We start from the raw sequence: 18,401 nt of genomic DNA, 5'->3' as shown, positions 1-18,401 counted from the left end.
TTCACTTAGATTTATTTGAGAGTTAGTAAATTTTTTGAAAAATTCTCTCTTGCCTCACTTAAATTAATTTGAAAGAAAGAAATATCATGCTCATGATCTTCACTTATATTTTGTTTGAGCTTATCAAAAGGAACACATGAAAATTAGTTCCAAAGTGATAGATATCCAAGGAGGATATAATAAAAACTTTCATCAAGATCATTGGACAAAATAAACTTGATTCTTTGTAATAGTTTTGAGATATGATGATATGATATGTGAGCCATGTTGATGAGTAATTATGCTTTAGTAAGAACATTGGTGTTAAGGTTTGTGATTCCCTATGCAAGCACGAATGTCAATAGTTATGCAATGAAATTACATCCTACTTGTGGTGCATTATTCGGTGTTAATTATGCTTAATGCTCGCTTATGAGATTTTTCGTTTCTTGGTTGGTCGCTTCTCAATCTTTTGCTAGCCTTCATTTTGCACTAAGTATGATCACTGCTTGTGCATCCAAAATCCTTTAAACCAGTTTTGCCACATGAGTCCACCACACCTACCTATATGTGGTATTTCCGTGTTGTTCTAAGAAAATTTGTATGTGCCATCTCTAATTTTTAAAATAAGTTTCTCTTTTGTGTGCTCGTACCGCTCACGAAACGGTAGGGGGTGGCTAATATATTTCCATGCTAGGTATGTTATTCTCACGATTAGTGTTTAATCACTTGTCATTGCACGAGAGTAAGGAAAAGGTATTAGGGATGCCCAGTCCTGAAATGAAAAATGAATTTACTTTATGTTGTCAAATAATAAATTCCTTGGAAAGTGTTGGTATGGAAGGCATCCGTGGATACGGCTAGCCATGGAAAGTGAAAGTACGGTTGAAAAAGGAATAAACTTTAATTTCTGTTTGGGAACCGCCTATGATATATCTAGCATGGAAAGTATTGAGAACTACTCGATCGTTCTCGTTGACAGGAAAAGCATGCCTCCCAAAATGTTTTTATCTCTATATTTTTCGCTTTGAGCTCTGGCACCTCTACAATCACTACTTCCCTCTGCGAAGGGCCTTTCTTTTACTTTATGCAATTTTTATTTTTAATTTGAGTCTCCATCTTCTCTTATAAAGCACCAACTGAGGGACACTATGATCGTACTTGAGCATTGGGTGTAGCTAATATGCGAGTGTGTTTCATGAATGGATCAATGATCGAGCATAATGGGCTAGGGATAACTTATTTTAGCGTTGATATTTTGAAAGACATGTTTGCTTGTTGATATGCTTGAGTATTTAAGTCCTCATGTCAAAAATAGACTATTGCTTTGAACCATATAAAAGTCCAAATGTCCATGCTACAAAGAAAAGAATATGTGATGAGCATGTTAGGCAGCATTCCACATCAAAAATTCTGTTTTTATCATTTACCTACTCGAGGACGAGCAGGAATTAAGCTTGGGGATGCTGATACGTCTCCAATGTATCTATAATTTTTTATTGTTCCATGCTATTATATTATCATTCTTGGATGTTTTACAATCATTTTATATCATTTTTTGGTACTAACCTATTGACATAGTGCCCAGTGCCGGTTGTTGTTTTCTGCATGTTTTTTTACATCGCAGGAAACCAATATCAAACGGAGTCCAAACCCAGCGAAATTTTTTATGGATTTTTTTGGACCAGAAGACATCCAGTGGGCCAAAGAAGTACCGAAGAGGGAGCCCGAGGTGAGCACAAGACACCAGGGCGCGCCTGGAGGCCCAGGTGCGCCTTGGTGGGTTGTGCCCACCTCAGTGGCCTCCCGAACTGCCGCTTTGCTCTATAAATACCCCAATATTCCAGAAACCCTAGGGAAGTCAACGAAAATCAATTCCAGCCACCGCAAGTTCCAGAACCACCAGATCCAATCTAGACACCATCACGGAGGGGTTCATCATGTCCATTGGTGCCTCTCCGATGATGCGTGAGTAGTTCTTTGTAGACCTACGGGTCCCTAGTTAGTAGCTAGATGGCTTCCTCTCTCTCTTTTGATTCTCAATACAATGGCCTCTTGGAGATCCATATGATGTAACTCTTTTTGCGGTGTGTTTGTTGGGATCCGATGAACTTTGAGTTTATGATCAGATCTATCTTTTTATCCATGAAAGTTATTTGAGTCTTCTTTGATCTCTTATATGCATGATTGCTTATAGCCTCGTATTTATTCTTCGATATTTGGGTTTTGTTTGGCCAACTTGATCTATTTATCTTGCAATGGGAAGAGGTGCTTTGTGATGGGTTCGATCTTACGGTGCTTGATCCCAGTGACAGAAGGAGAACCGACATGTATGTACCGTTGCCATTAAGGATAACAAGATGGGGTCTATTTCTACATAAATAGATCTTGTCTACATCATGTCATCGTTCTTATTGCATTACTCCGTTTCTCCATGAACTTAATACACTAGATGCATGCTGGATAGAGGTCGATGTGTGGAGTAATAGTAGTAGATGCAGGCAGGAGTCAGTCTACTAATCTTGAACGTGATGCCTATATAATGATCATTGCCTAGATATCGTCATGATTATTCGAAGTTCTATCAATTGCCCAACAGTAATTCGTTTACCCACTGTTATTTTTCTCGAGAGAAGCCACTAGTGAAATCTACGGCCCCTAGGTCTCTTCTTTATTATATTTGCCTTCGCAATATATTTTTATTTGTTTTTATTTTCAGATCTATTAAACCAAAAATACAAAAATACCTTGCTGCACTTTATTTTATTTGGCGATCTATCTATCAATTTATTACAACTTTCTCACGTCCTCTTGCCAATTTTTGGCGTTGTTGCCCGAAAGGGATTGACAACCCCTTTAATACGTCGGGTTGCGAGTATTTGTTATTTATGTGCAGGTGCCGTTCACGTAGTGTTGCGTGGTTCTCCTACTAGTTCGATAACCTTGGTCTCATCACTGAGGAAAATACCTACCGTTGGCGTGCTGCATTGTCCCTTCCTCTTTGGGGAAATACCGACGTAGTTCAAGCAAACATCACCTCCGCCATGCTCGGGGGTTACCGACAGGGTCTTATACCGGGGGTGGCTAACACCAAGGATCCCGGCCTCATCAACTATAAGGGGGCCAGTAGGCCCATGACGTGATGCTAGCCCTAGGAGGCCAAAAGACCTTAACACCCAAGACTAGAGGGCGGCAGCGCCCCAGATCACATCCTGCATGTAAACCCTAGAACTCTCCCGTCTATATAAAGGGAGGTCTAGGGTTCCTCTTGATCTATCTATTCTCAAATAGGAGAAACTCTCGGTAGCAACATCATACACCATTATAATCCCTCGTACGAGGTATCCCTCCATTATGAATAACCAAAACCAGCAGGACATAGGGTATTACTCTCCGGAGGCCCGAACCTAGATAAACCCCTTGTGTGACCTCTGATCCATGACTTCCAGCTGCGCTTGGACCCCAACCAAGGGATCTGACGAAAATATGCTCCGTCACTGCCCTTCATTGGTACTTTGTCATCCGACTAGGTGTTGTTCCCAACATTGTCTCGACTGTCCCTCCTTCATTGATGCTTTGTCATATGCAACCTAGTCACGCAGTTTCCGCTCCCCCCTTGCGTGCATATTCCTGGTTATTGCGAAGTTTCCTTTGGTGAGCTCGACGTAGCATGGTGTTGTTGTTTTGGTTTGGTCTTTCCAGACGGCTATGGCGTCGGCACATACCTAGCTCTTGGGTGAGCGTCTTCATCTATCGATGGAACAACTTCTTTTGTGCCAAGGCAATGGGGCAGGAGCCCCCATCTGGAGATGGATAAGGTCGTTACGAAGTCGGCTATAGCTCATGGAGCCAACGATGGCGTTTCTTCACCTATCGGTTGTTCTTTCTTCTCGATGTTCAGCTCATGTCTTTGTGTGGCGGTCAGTTCACGGTGGAGGGTGTCGTCGACATCACGTTATTATTGTGACTTAGCTCCCATATATTTGTTTGTAGTTTGTCAGCTATCTGCACATCACTTTGTATCTTTTTCATTGTTCCCCAGCTGGTTGCTGGCTTTGTGAATTCAAAGTCGAGATAAGTTTGAGCCTTCGGCTTTGAAAAGTACACAAGGCCATATGCAATGATTGAAGAGATAATCTTGTATCGTATATTGTGCTTTCCCTTCCCGGTTTAGAACCCCCCCCCTCAAATTTTGAACCTAATTTTGACCCCAAAATTCACTAATAATTACGAGACATACTCCTATACACGGGCCTAACTCTAACAGTCCAAGACTTTGGTTCACAAGGCCAACTACTGAATCAGCCTATGCTCCTATGCTCGGGTGATCATGAGCGGTGTACATTGTAGTACACTTGACCATTATGTTGCATTGAATTGTTTGTTGATATATTTTTCTTCCAGAGTTACTTGACTCCTCGTGGATGGTTAGAATGCATTATCTCAAATGTCCTTACATTTTTACACACACACGCACACAACAGACACACACACACACACACACCAACATAAAAAGTATGAGCTTGGAGAACCAATGGATATTCGTTTGTAACCTTTTCACCACTTGACTCAATAATCGTGTTAACCCGAGAGACCTCACCAACGTGTTATCAAAACCTTTTTAATAATTGCTCACACCCATATTTTTCCATTCAGTGACATCGGTAAGAGACGTGTATGCTCGAAGCAATATACTTTTTGAGCTGGCATCCGACGTGATCGGCCACGCATGCGCTGAGACGTGGCAGGTTCACACCTGTTGCTACCACGCCGTGTCCAACTGGCTCCACTCCAGCACCTTGCCTGGTCGGATGTCCATGGGTGCGCCGCGCGTGATGCCCTTGTCCACCTTACTCGCAATAGACATTCCCTATTTCTTTGATACCTATGTAGATGTAATCTGAAGTAAAAAAAATTCTATTTATGTCATGCAAAATTCTTAACACTAACCATTGTACCACAATTGTATTTTGTACACGAGTTAGAACTATACTACAATTATTTGCCATTCATTGTTTCAAAATTTTAAATAGGTTACCGTATTGTATATTGACTCCTCTATTTGTTTTTCTGCGTAAAAAAAGCTGTAATTCGTCCCCCTTGGGCGGGTAACATATGCGCTCAAAAGCAATAAAACCCGAAACAAAAACCCAATAAAATCTCGCATCCTCTCGCTGTCCCGTCGCCTAACCCCATCCCCACCTCCAGGCGCCGCCGGCGCCTCCTCCCGGCTCGCCGAACTCCGCCGCCCCGCCCAAGCTTCCGAACTCCTTTCACAAGACCGGCGCGGATAAGGTCTTCGCCTCTCCGGTTCCCCCCTTACCCGTCTCGGACCCAGGACCCCATCGGGCTGGATCTAGGGTTGCAAGGGGAGGGGTTCTGGAGGCCTCCGCCACGATGGAGGCGGCCGATCTCGCCGCGGACGGCCGCATCATCAAGGCCGACTTCACCGACGCCGGCGCCTACCAGCTCCGGGAGCGCATGCGGGAGAAGCTCCGTGAGTTCGAGGGCAGCGCCGAAGACTCCATCGCGGTAAGATGTCGCCACTCGCTCCCCCCTCCCCTGCCCGGTGGCCTTCGCGTCGGTGCGTGCCTGGGGTCTGTAGTTGTACGAATTGTGCTATTGTGTTACCTTGTTTAGTGCCGCTTCTTTCACTTGCTCTCCCATGACGCGGTTAGGTCTCAGGACCTGGCAAGTTTGCATCTTTTGCTTGATTATTTGCTACCAATGTAGTGCCAACTGTCGGTTCTAATTTGGTGTGCCTTCTAGTCGTATATAGACTACACCATGCTTCACGTAGGCGAATTCAGTTAGTGCAACAGGCCAGAATCACTGAAATAATCTGTGATCACGCACGCTCTGCAATGGAATCGGGGCTGGGCCCTTTTCTTGGAAAAAATTTGGTTCATTCCCCCCATTGGTGGGACTTTTTACAAGGTGATCATAGACTAGGAAATCTTTGTATTTGCTGCTGGGCTTTTCCGTGTAGTCCCAGGCAAGGTTTACTTATTCAGCACTACTACAGAGTTGCTCAGTAATCATGGAACCGCCCCAAAATTTTGTACTTTCCTACTTTTTGAAGTACTAAAGTTTGGATGAAGCTCTGTTATCGACTTCTGCATGATGTTGGTTCGCTGCAGTTTGAACCTTGAACATGTTTGTGCATAGGGTGAGTTTGACATCGAATACATTTCTTCCAGCAGTTATTGTCTCCATGTATTCATTTTTTTCACACACCGGGAAGTTAAACATCATGTTTTTGTTCTCCTGTTGCTTTATTATTTAGATAGATGTTTTTGAGAGGGCAATAAGTGGACCTCCGTTGTTATCTTAAGTGCAGGACTACGTTATTGTGCTTCTCAGGAATGGAAAACGCAAGGACCAGGCCAGGAAGGCGCTCTATATTTTATTAGGAGTTGATGATAGTGCATTGTTTATTTCATGGTTAGTACACTTGACGCATGATTTATATTTCTCTGTGTGAACTAAGCAGACGACCAATCTCTATATTATTCCATAGTATTCTGTATAATCATTAACTATTCAGTATTCACTTATGGATGCTTATATAGACTCTAGAGAAAATTTTATTTTAGACTCAGTTCATGCAGACTACTTTTGTTTCAGCACTGAATCAACATGGAACTTTCCAAAAGAGGAGATAGTTTATAGAGTATTGCATCGCCCTTTAAATCTCAAGTTCAATTAACTGAATATAAATGAAAAGGAGTTCACTGTTAATAGTACCGCTTGTTCTTCTCTTTCTGTTCTTTTGTTTCTCACAAGATAAATTGAATATGAACTTGAATTTTATATGGATTTATGCTAAATTAAGAGCCTTTCTGTAGTTCTGATATTGGTTCGGTGCTTAACACTAAGCGGTCTGCGCAGTTTATTGTAAAGCATTACGAATGTGTGATACACATCGAATTTTAAAGTAATGATTTTTTGTTTTGCATGGAGTTTTTGTCAATTTGTTACTTATTCTACTACAGTGACACTGCTTGCAACTGTGAAGAGCTGACGAAGTCTGTTTTTCTAGCTGGATTATTATTGCGTACTATAACAAAAAAAATATTTTTAACATTTCCAATTAAAAGTAATCGATATTCATCTTATCTTATCAAGTGTATAATGAAAACACTATTGGACGCCCTTATAGGCTGTGGGATCATCTATCTTTAAATTTGCACTTGTATGTGCAAACACAAGAGCAGGAGGTGGAAAACAAGGACGATGAAATCCCAAAAGAACTATCTGGAAGACATAAATCACCTGAGGTGCACGCGAGAAGAGATCAAATGCCTCTTGAGCACACAAGTGAATCAAATACGACCATCAGGAGTCGGAATAAGAGGGATTGGAAAGGAACTGGCAGGGAGAGTAACAGAAACTTTCCACTTCGAAGTGTACTAACGGATATTTTGCACGGAGAAGAGAAAAAGCTGCAAAAGTCTACTGAAATACGACAGCCTCCATCATCTAATCAACGGAATGGCAGAAAGCGTGATCGGGAGGATGAACCACAACAAACAAAGGTGCGTATGGAAAATCTTAATAGAAGTTCTGCTTTCGTTAACCAAACGTGTTGTCTGCAACAATGGCCTTAATGTCTACTTTGCTATGTTTTTTTAATGGCGTGTGTCTGAATTTTGATTTGCATTGTAACGAAATGCTTAATTATTTATGCTTCTCTACATATATCACTAGAAAGAAGCTTGTTAAGACTTAAGACATGTATTAATTGCACGCGAAACATGTTGAGTGCTCAACATTGGAGCAATCTAGGTCATTGGATTGACATGGTTTGATGGCCTAGATTAATTGCACCTGCCCCTTTGGGTCTTTTTATATTGGTATATATAGATTTACTAATTCCAATTTTTAACATCACCAATAACAATGTATGACGAAAATTCAGGTCTAAGTTTGTGGCTGAAACGATCATATCTTTAGGTTTGCTTCGTTCCATTTTCCAACAGTTGCATCACATAACTAATATTCTCGGTATCTGACAAGTGACAACCCAAATGTTTGCTTCCCGTGAATATGCTTATATGAGCTTTAACTACGTTTATAAGCTACAGTAGCTTGTTTCCTATTAAGACCAACTGATTGAGCAAAATGTTGAGAAACTTGCCGAATAGACAAAACGATCAGTACGACCACCTTAAATATTTTTATATTCTACTTGGACGAGGAAATTGCCGTGGTACCAATGTGTATAACAATATACTAGGACTCCACTTGAGATGTTTCTTTTGTCCACCTGAAATCAATGTCACTTACAATCAATTCTCTTTTTTTGCCCAGAGAGAACTGCCTTCTCGTCCGGTGCTTGGTGCTTCCCGTCGTCTTCTGCAGTTCGCCGTTCGAGATGCTGTAAAAGCTGTACAGCAAACCAGCAGCTCTACGGAGCCATCTTCTAAGCGCCTACGCTCTGTTGTTTCCACGGTATCCACAGACAACCAGCATGGTAAAATGTCACAAAGATCTACAGACAGCCTACATGACAGGAGATCAGAGAGAGCTACAGACAGCCTGCATGACAGGAGATCAGAAAGATCTGCAGACAACCCAAATGATAAAAGAGTAGAAAGAAAAAGGCAAATTCTACAAGTACCTGGAGCTGCTTTAGCTCTTAGAGCTGCTGCAGAGGCTGCTGCAGACTCTTCCAAAGCAAGATCTACTGGAAGTGTGTTCAGTAGATTGGGTCAAGGGAATTCTGTGAATAAACCATCTCGTTCTCGTGAAGAGAAGAGAGGCTATGATGATTTTGAACCAGCTACAACGTTAGAAGATCACGACTCTGATCAGCATGATAATGACGAGCAGATATCTGGAGACCTGGAGATAGCAGACGGGGAAGATGAAATGAATGTTGATACTACCTCTGATGAGGATGCGGACATAGATGATGAAATGACTAGATACCAAAGTTCTGATTCACATGTTGTGGAGAAGAAATATACATTGACAAAATGCAGCGCTGAACCTGAGACCAATAAAACAAAGCATTCTAGTTTGACTTATGAGGAGCAACCTGTTTCTTCGGCACCAATAAGAGCAAGCAAAACTGTTGCTGTTCCAGTTAACCCCATTTCCGTGGAACCTCCAAATTTTGGAACACCAAAAGATGTTCATGTTGTGGAGAAGCCGGACATCACACCCATGAATGCTAATGTTGCCTCTCCAGCTATTAATGTCAAAGTAAGTCACCTCATACATACAGTAAGCAATTTTTTGTGATAAATTGCACCATCTTTAGCATTTGCAAGTGCCTGTTCTGATTATAAGTTATGAAAGAACCATAACTCAGACCGTGTTAATAATCTATGTTTCTATGTTTTAGATTTGAACAAGTGTAAACTTATTAATATTTTCCCACATATCCTAGCAGACATTATTTTTCTGTTGGCCCTATACATGGTAGTGATGAGCTGTACTCATTTACAATTTTGGGTTGAATGGAATGTCAGTAGGAACACTGGGATCATCATGTGAAAACAAAACATATTATTTCAACAACTTGCTGGTACATGTGTCTACTGGATTAAACGGGTCAGCTTTACTTGTTTTTGCAGAGTAACTTTAGTCAGCTTTGATCTCCATGTGACTAACTAGAACTTGAATGAAAAGCCAAAGCTATTATTATACCACTATTGCTTGAATTTAAGGCATAGGCATGTACTTTCCAATGGAATATTTCTTTTCATAAAAAAGAAGATCCACAGTCTGTTTCTTGCTGAGGGTGTTGATTACTTTTTCTGTTATTTTGGTCATTGGCAAATGTTTATAGATTATTTAGGAATTAGGAACCTAGTGGTAGATGTGTTCTGACTGTAAAAATTACTCAGGAATTAGGTCATGGAGAAGTCCAAAAGGATTCACAGCGGTCTGCAACATCTGGTATGTAACAAAATTAGTGTTTGTAATATTCTTTTTGTAATACATCAAAGAAATATGCAAAGCAAGATGCTTCACATTTTACAGGATACCACTTAGTATTTAATGTAGCAAATATTGCCTTCCTTGCAGTTTCTAGTTCATATAGCACTGCCCATCCCACAGAAGATGCGGATTCAAGGACCCTCTATGTTAGCAATGTAAGTATCCTTCTCTAATCTCCCTTTCTGTTGCATGTGATATGTCATTAGACTCTTCTATTTATCTGCCAATTTTGTTTGAAGGTTCACTTTGCTGCCACCAAGGACTCGCTGTCTCGCCATTTCAACAAGTTTGGTGCAGTGCTGAAAGTAGTCATTGTTACTAATGCTGCAACTGGGCAGCCAACAGGGTTAGTTTGTTTTTATCATAATTGTTTCAGCGATTAGATTTTTTTAATGTTTCTTTAGTTATTTGTTACTTACATCACATTACACGAGATAAAATTGCATGGTGGCTGTGGAGAAGTGAAGTGGAAGTTCATGCTGGCATATCTAGTTTGAAGCACTCATTAGGTGCTAATTTGCTTCTCCTGCTAATTTAGGGTCAACATGTCTCAAGACTTGTGTGGATGTGCATGTCAATTTGATTCACTACTTGAGACTGAAACCAGTACTAAGACAAACAGAAGCATGAAGTATATGGCAAATTGTACTCAAAAGGAGGATACTGCAAAGAAAATGGAAGGAAAATTGTCAGTAGATTGGTATCTGAATTAAAAGACCAGTTTGATACCGAACTAAAACCACGACACTTATTTTGGATCGGAGCGAGTAGCATTTAGTAGATGGTAGCAATAGACGCGTCAAACACCCTCATCAGCAATATTATTACAAGTTACTGTCACTGAGGAAAGAACAAGTCGCATCATAGTCTGTCGTACTTTTCTTGAGTTTTGATTATTTGCGTGCAATTTGGAACCCACCATTTAGGTCGTAGCTTATGTTAGTGTTTGAAAAGTATATTGTATATGCCCATTTGAATTGCTATGACTGGAGCTGGGTTAAGAAGTTTAAGGATCTTAAAAGTTGAATGTTTAAGTTCATGGATCTAAGTGGAAGATAATAGCAAGTTGAAAGTAAAATAAGCTTAGCTATTTCACTCTAAAGTTCTATTTCTTGAAAGGCATTGCTGATTTTTTTTTTCTGACACAGGTCCGCCTATGTCGAGTTTTTACACACAGAGTCGGCTGAAAGAGCTCTGTCATTGAATGGCACATCATTTATGACGCGCATTCTAAAGGTATGATTGCTTCCTTCTTTTGAACATGTCATATACTTGTAATTTTGGTACTCAAGTAGAAGCTGAACATCGAACACAATCCTTGTAACTATGACGTCCTGTAGATGTCGTGGCATGAGGGTTAGCATGTTATAACTCTGTTATTTTGTTGGTTAAAGTCTTTTGGGTTGCCTTCAAACACATTGCGAAATCTTCTGAGTACTGAGTGCACTGCATAATGATACTCATGCCATTTTTTCTATATCGTAGGTCGTGAGGCGAAGCTCCCATGAAGCTGCTCACTTTTATGGTTGGCCTGGTAGTGGTCGATCATCATATGCTAGGGGTAGGATGGCATACCCAAGGGGTGTTCTCCCTGGTAGCTCATTTAGAGGGCGTACTCCGATGAAAGCAGGTGCCAGAAGTTTTCAGTGGAAACGTGAGCCTTCAGGCACCGAGTCAAATGCAGGTGCAAAACCCGACATGAGTGTGGCATTGGCTTCAGCTGAGCAGGTGCTTCCACCAGCCACATAGGGGAGATTATGTTATATTTGATCATAGTGAGAACCAATTGGTGTCTTCCAGTTGTCCAGCATGTTTAAATGAGAACAATAGGGCCAATAAGCTGACAACAAGATGGTTGCTCCAAAATGCTGCTTTGTAAAAAGGCTAAACAGGAAAAGAACATAAAAAGTGGAAAAAAGGAAAGAAAAAAAGGGAAAGGGACCCGGAGTCCAAATTCGATAAACTGTGATGTGGATACTTGGAGATGGTTGTCCCCTGTCGATGATCAGTCTGCCATACCAAGCAGTTTTCATCAGTCATCTGAAAGGGGCTTACTCAGACTCAAAATAAGTTGCAGCTTTTCTGTTGAGCTTCACTGAGGACTGGTTTCCAACTTGACCAAAAGGAGGTCCGGTTTTCGGACATGATATTCTAGCGCGTATGCGCTTTGTCAATGTAAGCCCCGACTGTATAGCATCCTATTTATCTGTACTCATCCCTCTGGACCCTTTCCCAAGCAAAAAAAGATGAAAAAAGGAAAAAAAAAGATTGTCTTATGTCTCTGTGTTATTTCCTATTGAACCGACTGTTTTTTGTTCATTTCTTATGTATTGATATATTCTAGTTAAACATTCGTTTAATTTATGTGCTGAACATTATTACATTTGGGTGTAACAATGTCCTGGAACACCCTGTCCTATGCATAAATGAATTGAACTTGCTAGTCCAAACTTCTGTCATGTCACTGCATCTTGCACATAGTTATCCTGGCTGATCCGTGTTCTTCATCAGTCTGCTGTAGTAGTGTATACTCATATGCCGTCTTTTTGGCATGGAATTGTGTATACGCGTCTGTGCTGAACTGATATACGTTTTGCGTGTTGTTGCTTTCGCCCTCATATGCAGTGGCAGGCCGACGTAAGGGCAAACACTAATGCGTGTATATCTGTACTTGTAAGCACACTCCAAGCCGACGTAAGGGCAAACACTAATGCGCATATATCTGTACTTGTAAGCAGAGTCTGGGCACATGTTAGACCTTGCGGTATGTTTGAGCGTAGGCACAGACTTTTTTTTTTTGAGGGATGCGTAGGGGCAGAAAAATGCAAAGCTGCTGAGGCTAGTGGCAAAGCCCGGCCCATGATACGGAAAATCACACACCACGTACTACCTCATGATTTTCTTCTTCTTTCTCTATCTCTACTCCTAATAAAGCAGTTGGTAGTCTCGCTTTCAGGTTTTTTTTGTTCCACCTTTCATGGTTTTTTTTACCTCCTCCCACCCTCGTTGGTTTTTTCGTAGATTTTTTTCGTTCACTCCCCCTTCAACGGTTTATTTTCGCGTCACCCTCTCACACAACGGAAGAAATCTGAACAGATAAGAACTTCCTATACTGGCGCAAGTTATTTAGTAATGTAGAATCAATCACGAACAATCTCTAAAGACCAAATCTAAATTAATTAACCTTACCTTAAATCACTCAATCACATTAATTAGAAAATAAATATTTGATTTTCAGAAAAATCGCTCAATCACATTAACCTAACTTAACTCACGCATGGAAATCAATCTCCAAACAAAGAAAACAATACATCGAGGGAGCAGTAAATAAACTCCCTTTCTTATGACATATATATGATCTTCCCTTCCCTCTCCGTTGTGGAGCGTTCTTGATTCTCGAGGCCGATGCTTGGGCTGCATCACTGGGTCGCGACGGTGCCGGAGGACGAGGACGGCGAGTCTCTACTCCTAATGGAGCAGTTGGTAGTCTCGCTTCTAGGTTTTTTTTCGTCCCATCTCCCATGGTTTTTTTTTTACCTCCTCCCACCTTCGCTGGTTTTTTTCGTAGATTTTTTTTCGTCCCCTCCCCCCACTTCATCGGTTTATTTTCGCGTCACCCTCTCACACAACAAAAGAAATCTGAACAGATCAGAATTTTCCATACTGACGCAAATTATTTAGTAATGTAGAATCAATCACGAACAATCTCTAAAGATCAAATCTAAATTAATTAGCCTTACCTTAAATCATTCAATCACATTAATTAGAAAACAAATATTTGATTTTCAGAAAAATCGCTCAATCACATTAACCTTACCTTAACTCACGGATGGTAATCAATCTCCAAACAAAGGAAACAATACATCGAGTGAGCAGTAAATAAACTCCCTTTCTTATGACATGTATATGATCTTCCCTTCCCTCTCCGTTGTCAAGCGTTCTTGATTCTCGAGGCCAATGCTTGGGCTGCGTCACTGGGTCGCGACGGTGCCGGCGGACGAGGACGGCGAGGCCGGGTGCCGCGGCTGGTGAAGGGGGCGAAGAAGGGCGGCTTCCCTGGCCCTGGGAGTTGGTGCGGTGGAAGCGGCACTTGAAGGACTCGGCATGGGTGGCCGGCGTGCAGACGCACTTGGAAACGGGCCCTTGGCCCGCGCCGGACGGCGCCGACGCCGACCCGGGCCACCTTCTCCGCATATTCTTGGAGCTGTGGCTGGCCGATTTACATGAAATTAATTTCCTCAGTTGTGGTGGCAAATATAATACAGATAATCCAACATGTTATGCACTAGCGCGCGTGTGTGAAATAGATGGATTATGGTCCCGTACCCAATAAGATGGATGTGTGTGTGTTAGAGAGAGGGAGAGGGAGAGGGGGAGAGAGAGTGAGGAAGAGAGAGGGAGAGTGTGTGTGTGAGGATTTGATGATAAAAAAGGTCGCCAATGTCACTTGATATGTATGAGAATATTAATATTGAACTCTTAAAATTAATGTGGTTCTGTTGCAACGCACGAGCGTTCTTCTAGTCTATATATAGAACCCTCCTGTCATTTCTTCTTTTTGTTCTACGGTGGAGGGAGCGAGGGAGAAACAAACCACGTACTACGTCCACAAAATCCTGCGTCGCGAGCACGGGAAGCCACCTAGTGGGCTAGCCTCCGGTGCGGTGCGGCTAGTGGTTTTGCGGCGCAGCCTAGCGTCACCGCTCTGTCACGGCATCCATGGGCCACTGGGCCAGCGGGTGGTGTTTGCGTCGGTGTTAGGTTTGGGACCTGGCCTTTGTGGACATCTTTACTTAAGATAATCCAGCTAACCCATGAATGCTCTCCATGGACACGTCGGCGGCATGCGTGTATTATGCATACTCAGCAAGTTTCCTCTGGTATTTTCGTAAGTAGTACGTTTCCTAGTTCCTCCGTTATACGACAATAAGGTATGGCTCAGCAATGACCAAATCCTCCTAGCTGCCCGTAATTAATTAACTATGGCCGGAACCTCTCCCCGTCCTTGAAAAAAAAAGGGGTTGGATTCGTCCCCTCATGCAACACTATGTTGTCACGGCCACGGCGAGGACGGACGCAGACGGAGATTAAAAACAATATCTTGTTGGATTTAGTTTGCCTGGGCCACACTGTCCTCTTGTGCGGAACAGCTTTAGGTCTAATCTACGCAGGGGATTCTCTCTCTGTTGATGGAGAGGCCTGGCCTGGAAAGAAATATCATATGCTTACTAGTACCAGCGAGCAGAGAAAGCAGCCACTTGAGCCGTCACGTCGGCCTCGTCCTCGCGATCGATAAACAAATCGTGTTTTTTTTTCTTTCTTCATTGGATTGGAGGCGATGAATGGATCCTGTTGCTGTGCTTTGTGGGGGCAGCCCACTAAACCTGATTTGATGCACATATATTAAACTGTCCCGTTGTGGCTCGAATCAACGGAGCATTAGTCGGCAAGTCTGGCAACGTGCCAGCCCGGTCTAGATATAGTAGAGAAAAGAAAGCTGGATCCGCGTACCGTGAACCGCATGAGTACCATGCACGCTGTGGTTTATGCGGCATGCCTGAAAAGCCGATGTCAAATCTGATTTTTGAACACAGAATATGGATGCCATTTTGGCAGTCGTCTCGTTCCACACTTCGGTTTGTAAAAAACGTTGAAACTAGCTTCAACAGTTGCCACAAATCAAACTGCCTTCGGGATGGCTCGACTGATATTGTATTTACCATGGCGTCAACCGATGGAATCCTAGCGCCCGACGTACGGCTCTGACCAGGAAAGCACGGCGCGCGCTGTCTCCACGCGCATATTTCCCCCCGTGCCCCGCCCCGCCGCCTATCGCGAGACCACCGATTAGGAGGGCTCTCTCGCCGTGATTAGAGAGAATCCCCGGCGCGCGGCGTGGGATCGACGGTTCGATCGGTGCAACAGGCATGAAATTTAAGGTCGGCTGTCGATCGTTTTTTTTTTTGCGGGGTGGGTTGGGGGCGAGCACGCCGCACACTCAATCGTGCACCCCCATGATTGATTGATCCCCTATCCCCTGCGCGGCCGTCTGCTCCTCCGTTAGGTAGCCTCCTCCCAATCGAGCATATTTCCCTCGTTTAATCAAGTGTTAGTATGGAGTCGTATATTTTTGGGTGGGGGACCATGTCAGCGAGGCGACTAATCAGCCGGCATTTTCACCTTAATAACCCAGAGCGTTTTACCGTTGACAGACACGCCGCACCCACGTGGTCAATCATCACGGTAAACTAACCAGGAGGGAAGCAGCAGCGGCGTAGGGGCGGTCGACACGTGGCACGCCCGTGCACGAGGCGGACAGCGACGGGCGTGGGGCCCAAACTAGGATAATTTAGGAAGGGGCTCGGCAGTACGCTGGCTCGTGCTGATCCGTATCGCAGACAGCTCAGCGGCGGGGACAGCGACACGGCGGCCGAGCCGGTCGATGGCCTACGCACGCGCGCGCGCGCCAGGCGGGAGCGCGCGGTGGGGAGACGAGGGCGGCACGGACGGACGGACGGCTGCCTTCCACGGCTCCACCCACCGCCCCCGCACTGCACCGCACCTCGGCTCGCCGTGACGGTGGTGCCGATGGATGGCCTTTTGATGCGCCTGCCTTTTCTGCCCGCTTTCTTGTTGGAACCCTCGCCCGTCCATCGGGTGCGGTGCGGTGCGGGGACGGCCCGGCTCGGTCAGCTTTGGGCGGCTACGGGTTCGATCCGGCCTGCTTCCCCGGACACGAGGGGGCCACCACCACCACCACCACGTCGACGTACATGGGATCCCGCAATTCACATGGGACATATGACATGGTATCTCTCGTCCATGCTGCATATGCGTGTGCCGCGGTTTTGACTCTTCTGCCCCTCCCGGGTTACAAGTTGCCATTTGCGGCGTACTGGCCCGGTGAACCCATTCCCATGTAGCTGACGGCAGCTATGCCCCACATGGACGGGCACGGCCAGGGCAACGGTTCCTGCAAAATGGTCAAAACCTACAGCATCATCTTTTATTGAAAGGATTCACCGTCTAAGTCAATAATATGTTATACCGAATTTTTTGCATGAACTCATGAGGAACTTTGGTTCCGGAAATAGAAGTGAATAGTAGTAATACATAGAATAGGCAACATGTAAACCATAAGAGCGTCCATATGTAAAAATACTTAACTTTTGGACCGTTTGGGGCAAAAAACGCTACTCCAACAGACGGTCCATATGCAAAAAAATTAAACCGCGGCCTCCTCGTGATGTAAAATACAACACCTCGCGGTGCAAATATACATCACGAGGTGCATCTGGTCCAAAACCAGCTGCCGCCCGCGAACGCCCAACCACCACTTCATTTCCTTTCCCGCCCGCGCCCGTCTGCCCACTCGAAGAACAGCCGGCCGGAATCCGCCACCGCGACCGCCCAAAACCTCGCCGTCGGCGCCGCCACCACCCCACATCCCTGCCGCCGCCCTCCGCCACCGTCGCCCCCGTCGCCTCCCCGCCGCCGGCCGGACGCCGCCGAATCGGGTGGCAGTCGGCGCGGGATTCGGCCCCTCCGGCGGTCCGGCTGCCGCGGTAGGCCTCCGCCGGGTCTTAGGCTGCTGCCGACCTCCTCCCGTCGGCCGTGAGCCTGTCCACGGCCGTTGCGCCGGCCGCACGACCGCCGCACCAAGCCCTCCGCCCGGCTGCCGAACTAGTCTTCGCCGCCGCCGAGCTCCTCTTGGCCGGCCTCCAACCTCATTTCTTATCACCGCCGCCATCCGTAGCCGACCGCAACCGTCAGCAGCAGCCAATCCAACCGGCGGCCATCTTCTTCCACCGCGCGCACAAGGTGTTCGACGGAATTCCCCAAGGTAAAAAAATGACAAAACTTGGGATTGGATATTATGTTTGACGGTGGTTGTGTGCATCGTAGATGAGCTCGGTTGACTCCTCTTTCGTGGATGATTCATCGTCGGACGAGGAATTTGATTTGCATGAAGAAGAGGAGATTGCTATGCTAGTGTCCATGCACAAGAGGAAGAAACCGAAACACTTTGGTTCCGTTTATGGTCGTGCGTTCATTCGAAGAGAACGGATTGATGCGCACAAACGGTTGGTGCGCAACTACTTTGCATCATCACCTGTTTGTCCGGAGAATTACTTTCGACGCCGTTTTAGAATGTCGAAAGACTTTTTCTTTCGCATTTGCAATGAAGTGAAGCAGCATAACCCAGTCTTCGAGCAGAGAAGGAACTGTGCCGGGTTGCTTGGCCATAGGATTGAGCAGAAGGTCACTGCCGCTTTGCGCATTATGGCATATGGTGTTCCGGCAGATTACATTGGTGACAACTTGGCGATGGCAGAGAGCACTTCTATCTTCTATGTCAAGCAATTTGCAATAACTATGGTAGAAGTGTTCGGTCCACAGTATTTGAGAGCACCCAATGCTCAGGACACTCAGAGGCTTTTGGAGATGAACAAAGCTCGAGGGTTTCCAGG

At 44.5% G+C, this 18,401-nt stretch overlaps 1 protein-coding gene across 2 annotated transcripts; it reads left to right on the top strand.

Moving 5' to 3' along the window:
• The first annotated feature begins 5,079 nt into the window (after window positions 1-5,079).
• LOC109734489 (uncharacterized) lies at window positions 5,080-12,380 on the top strand. 2 transcript variants are annotated; one of them, XR_005763087.3, is made up of 9 exons: window positions 5,080-5,511; window positions 6,320-6,423; window positions 7,142-7,517; window positions 8,293-9,189; window positions 9,837-9,888; window positions 10,018-10,085; window positions 10,170-10,439; window positions 11,079-11,166; window positions 11,416-11,893. XR_005763087.3 is itself a non-coding variant. In XM_020293696.4 (9 exons), the coding sequence occupies exons 1-9, from the start codon at window positions 5,377-5,379 to the stop codon at window positions 11,677-11,679; spliced, it is 2,091 nt and encodes a 696-aa protein (XP_020149285.1). In that variant the 5' UTR covers window positions 5,080-5,376; the 3' UTR covers window positions 11,680-12,380. The 2 variants fall into 2 exon arrangements, 1 of the variants encoding a protein (XP_020149285.1); XM_020293696.4 differs by having other exon boundaries at window positions 10,170-10,276; window positions 11,416-12,380.
• Window positions 12,381-18,401: the final 6,021 nt, after the last annotated feature.

This window comes from Aegilops tauschii, chromosome 7 (assembly GCF_002575655.3).
Source record: "Aegilops tauschii subsp. strangulata cultivar AL8/78 chromosome 7, Aet v6.0, whole genome shotgun sequence".
In the NCBI taxonomy this organism is placed as follows: domain Eukaryota; kingdom Viridiplantae; phylum Streptophyta; class Magnoliopsida; order Poales; family Poaceae; genus Aegilops; species Aegilops tauschii.
This window is presented reverse-complemented; position numbering and strand designations above follow the sequence as displayed.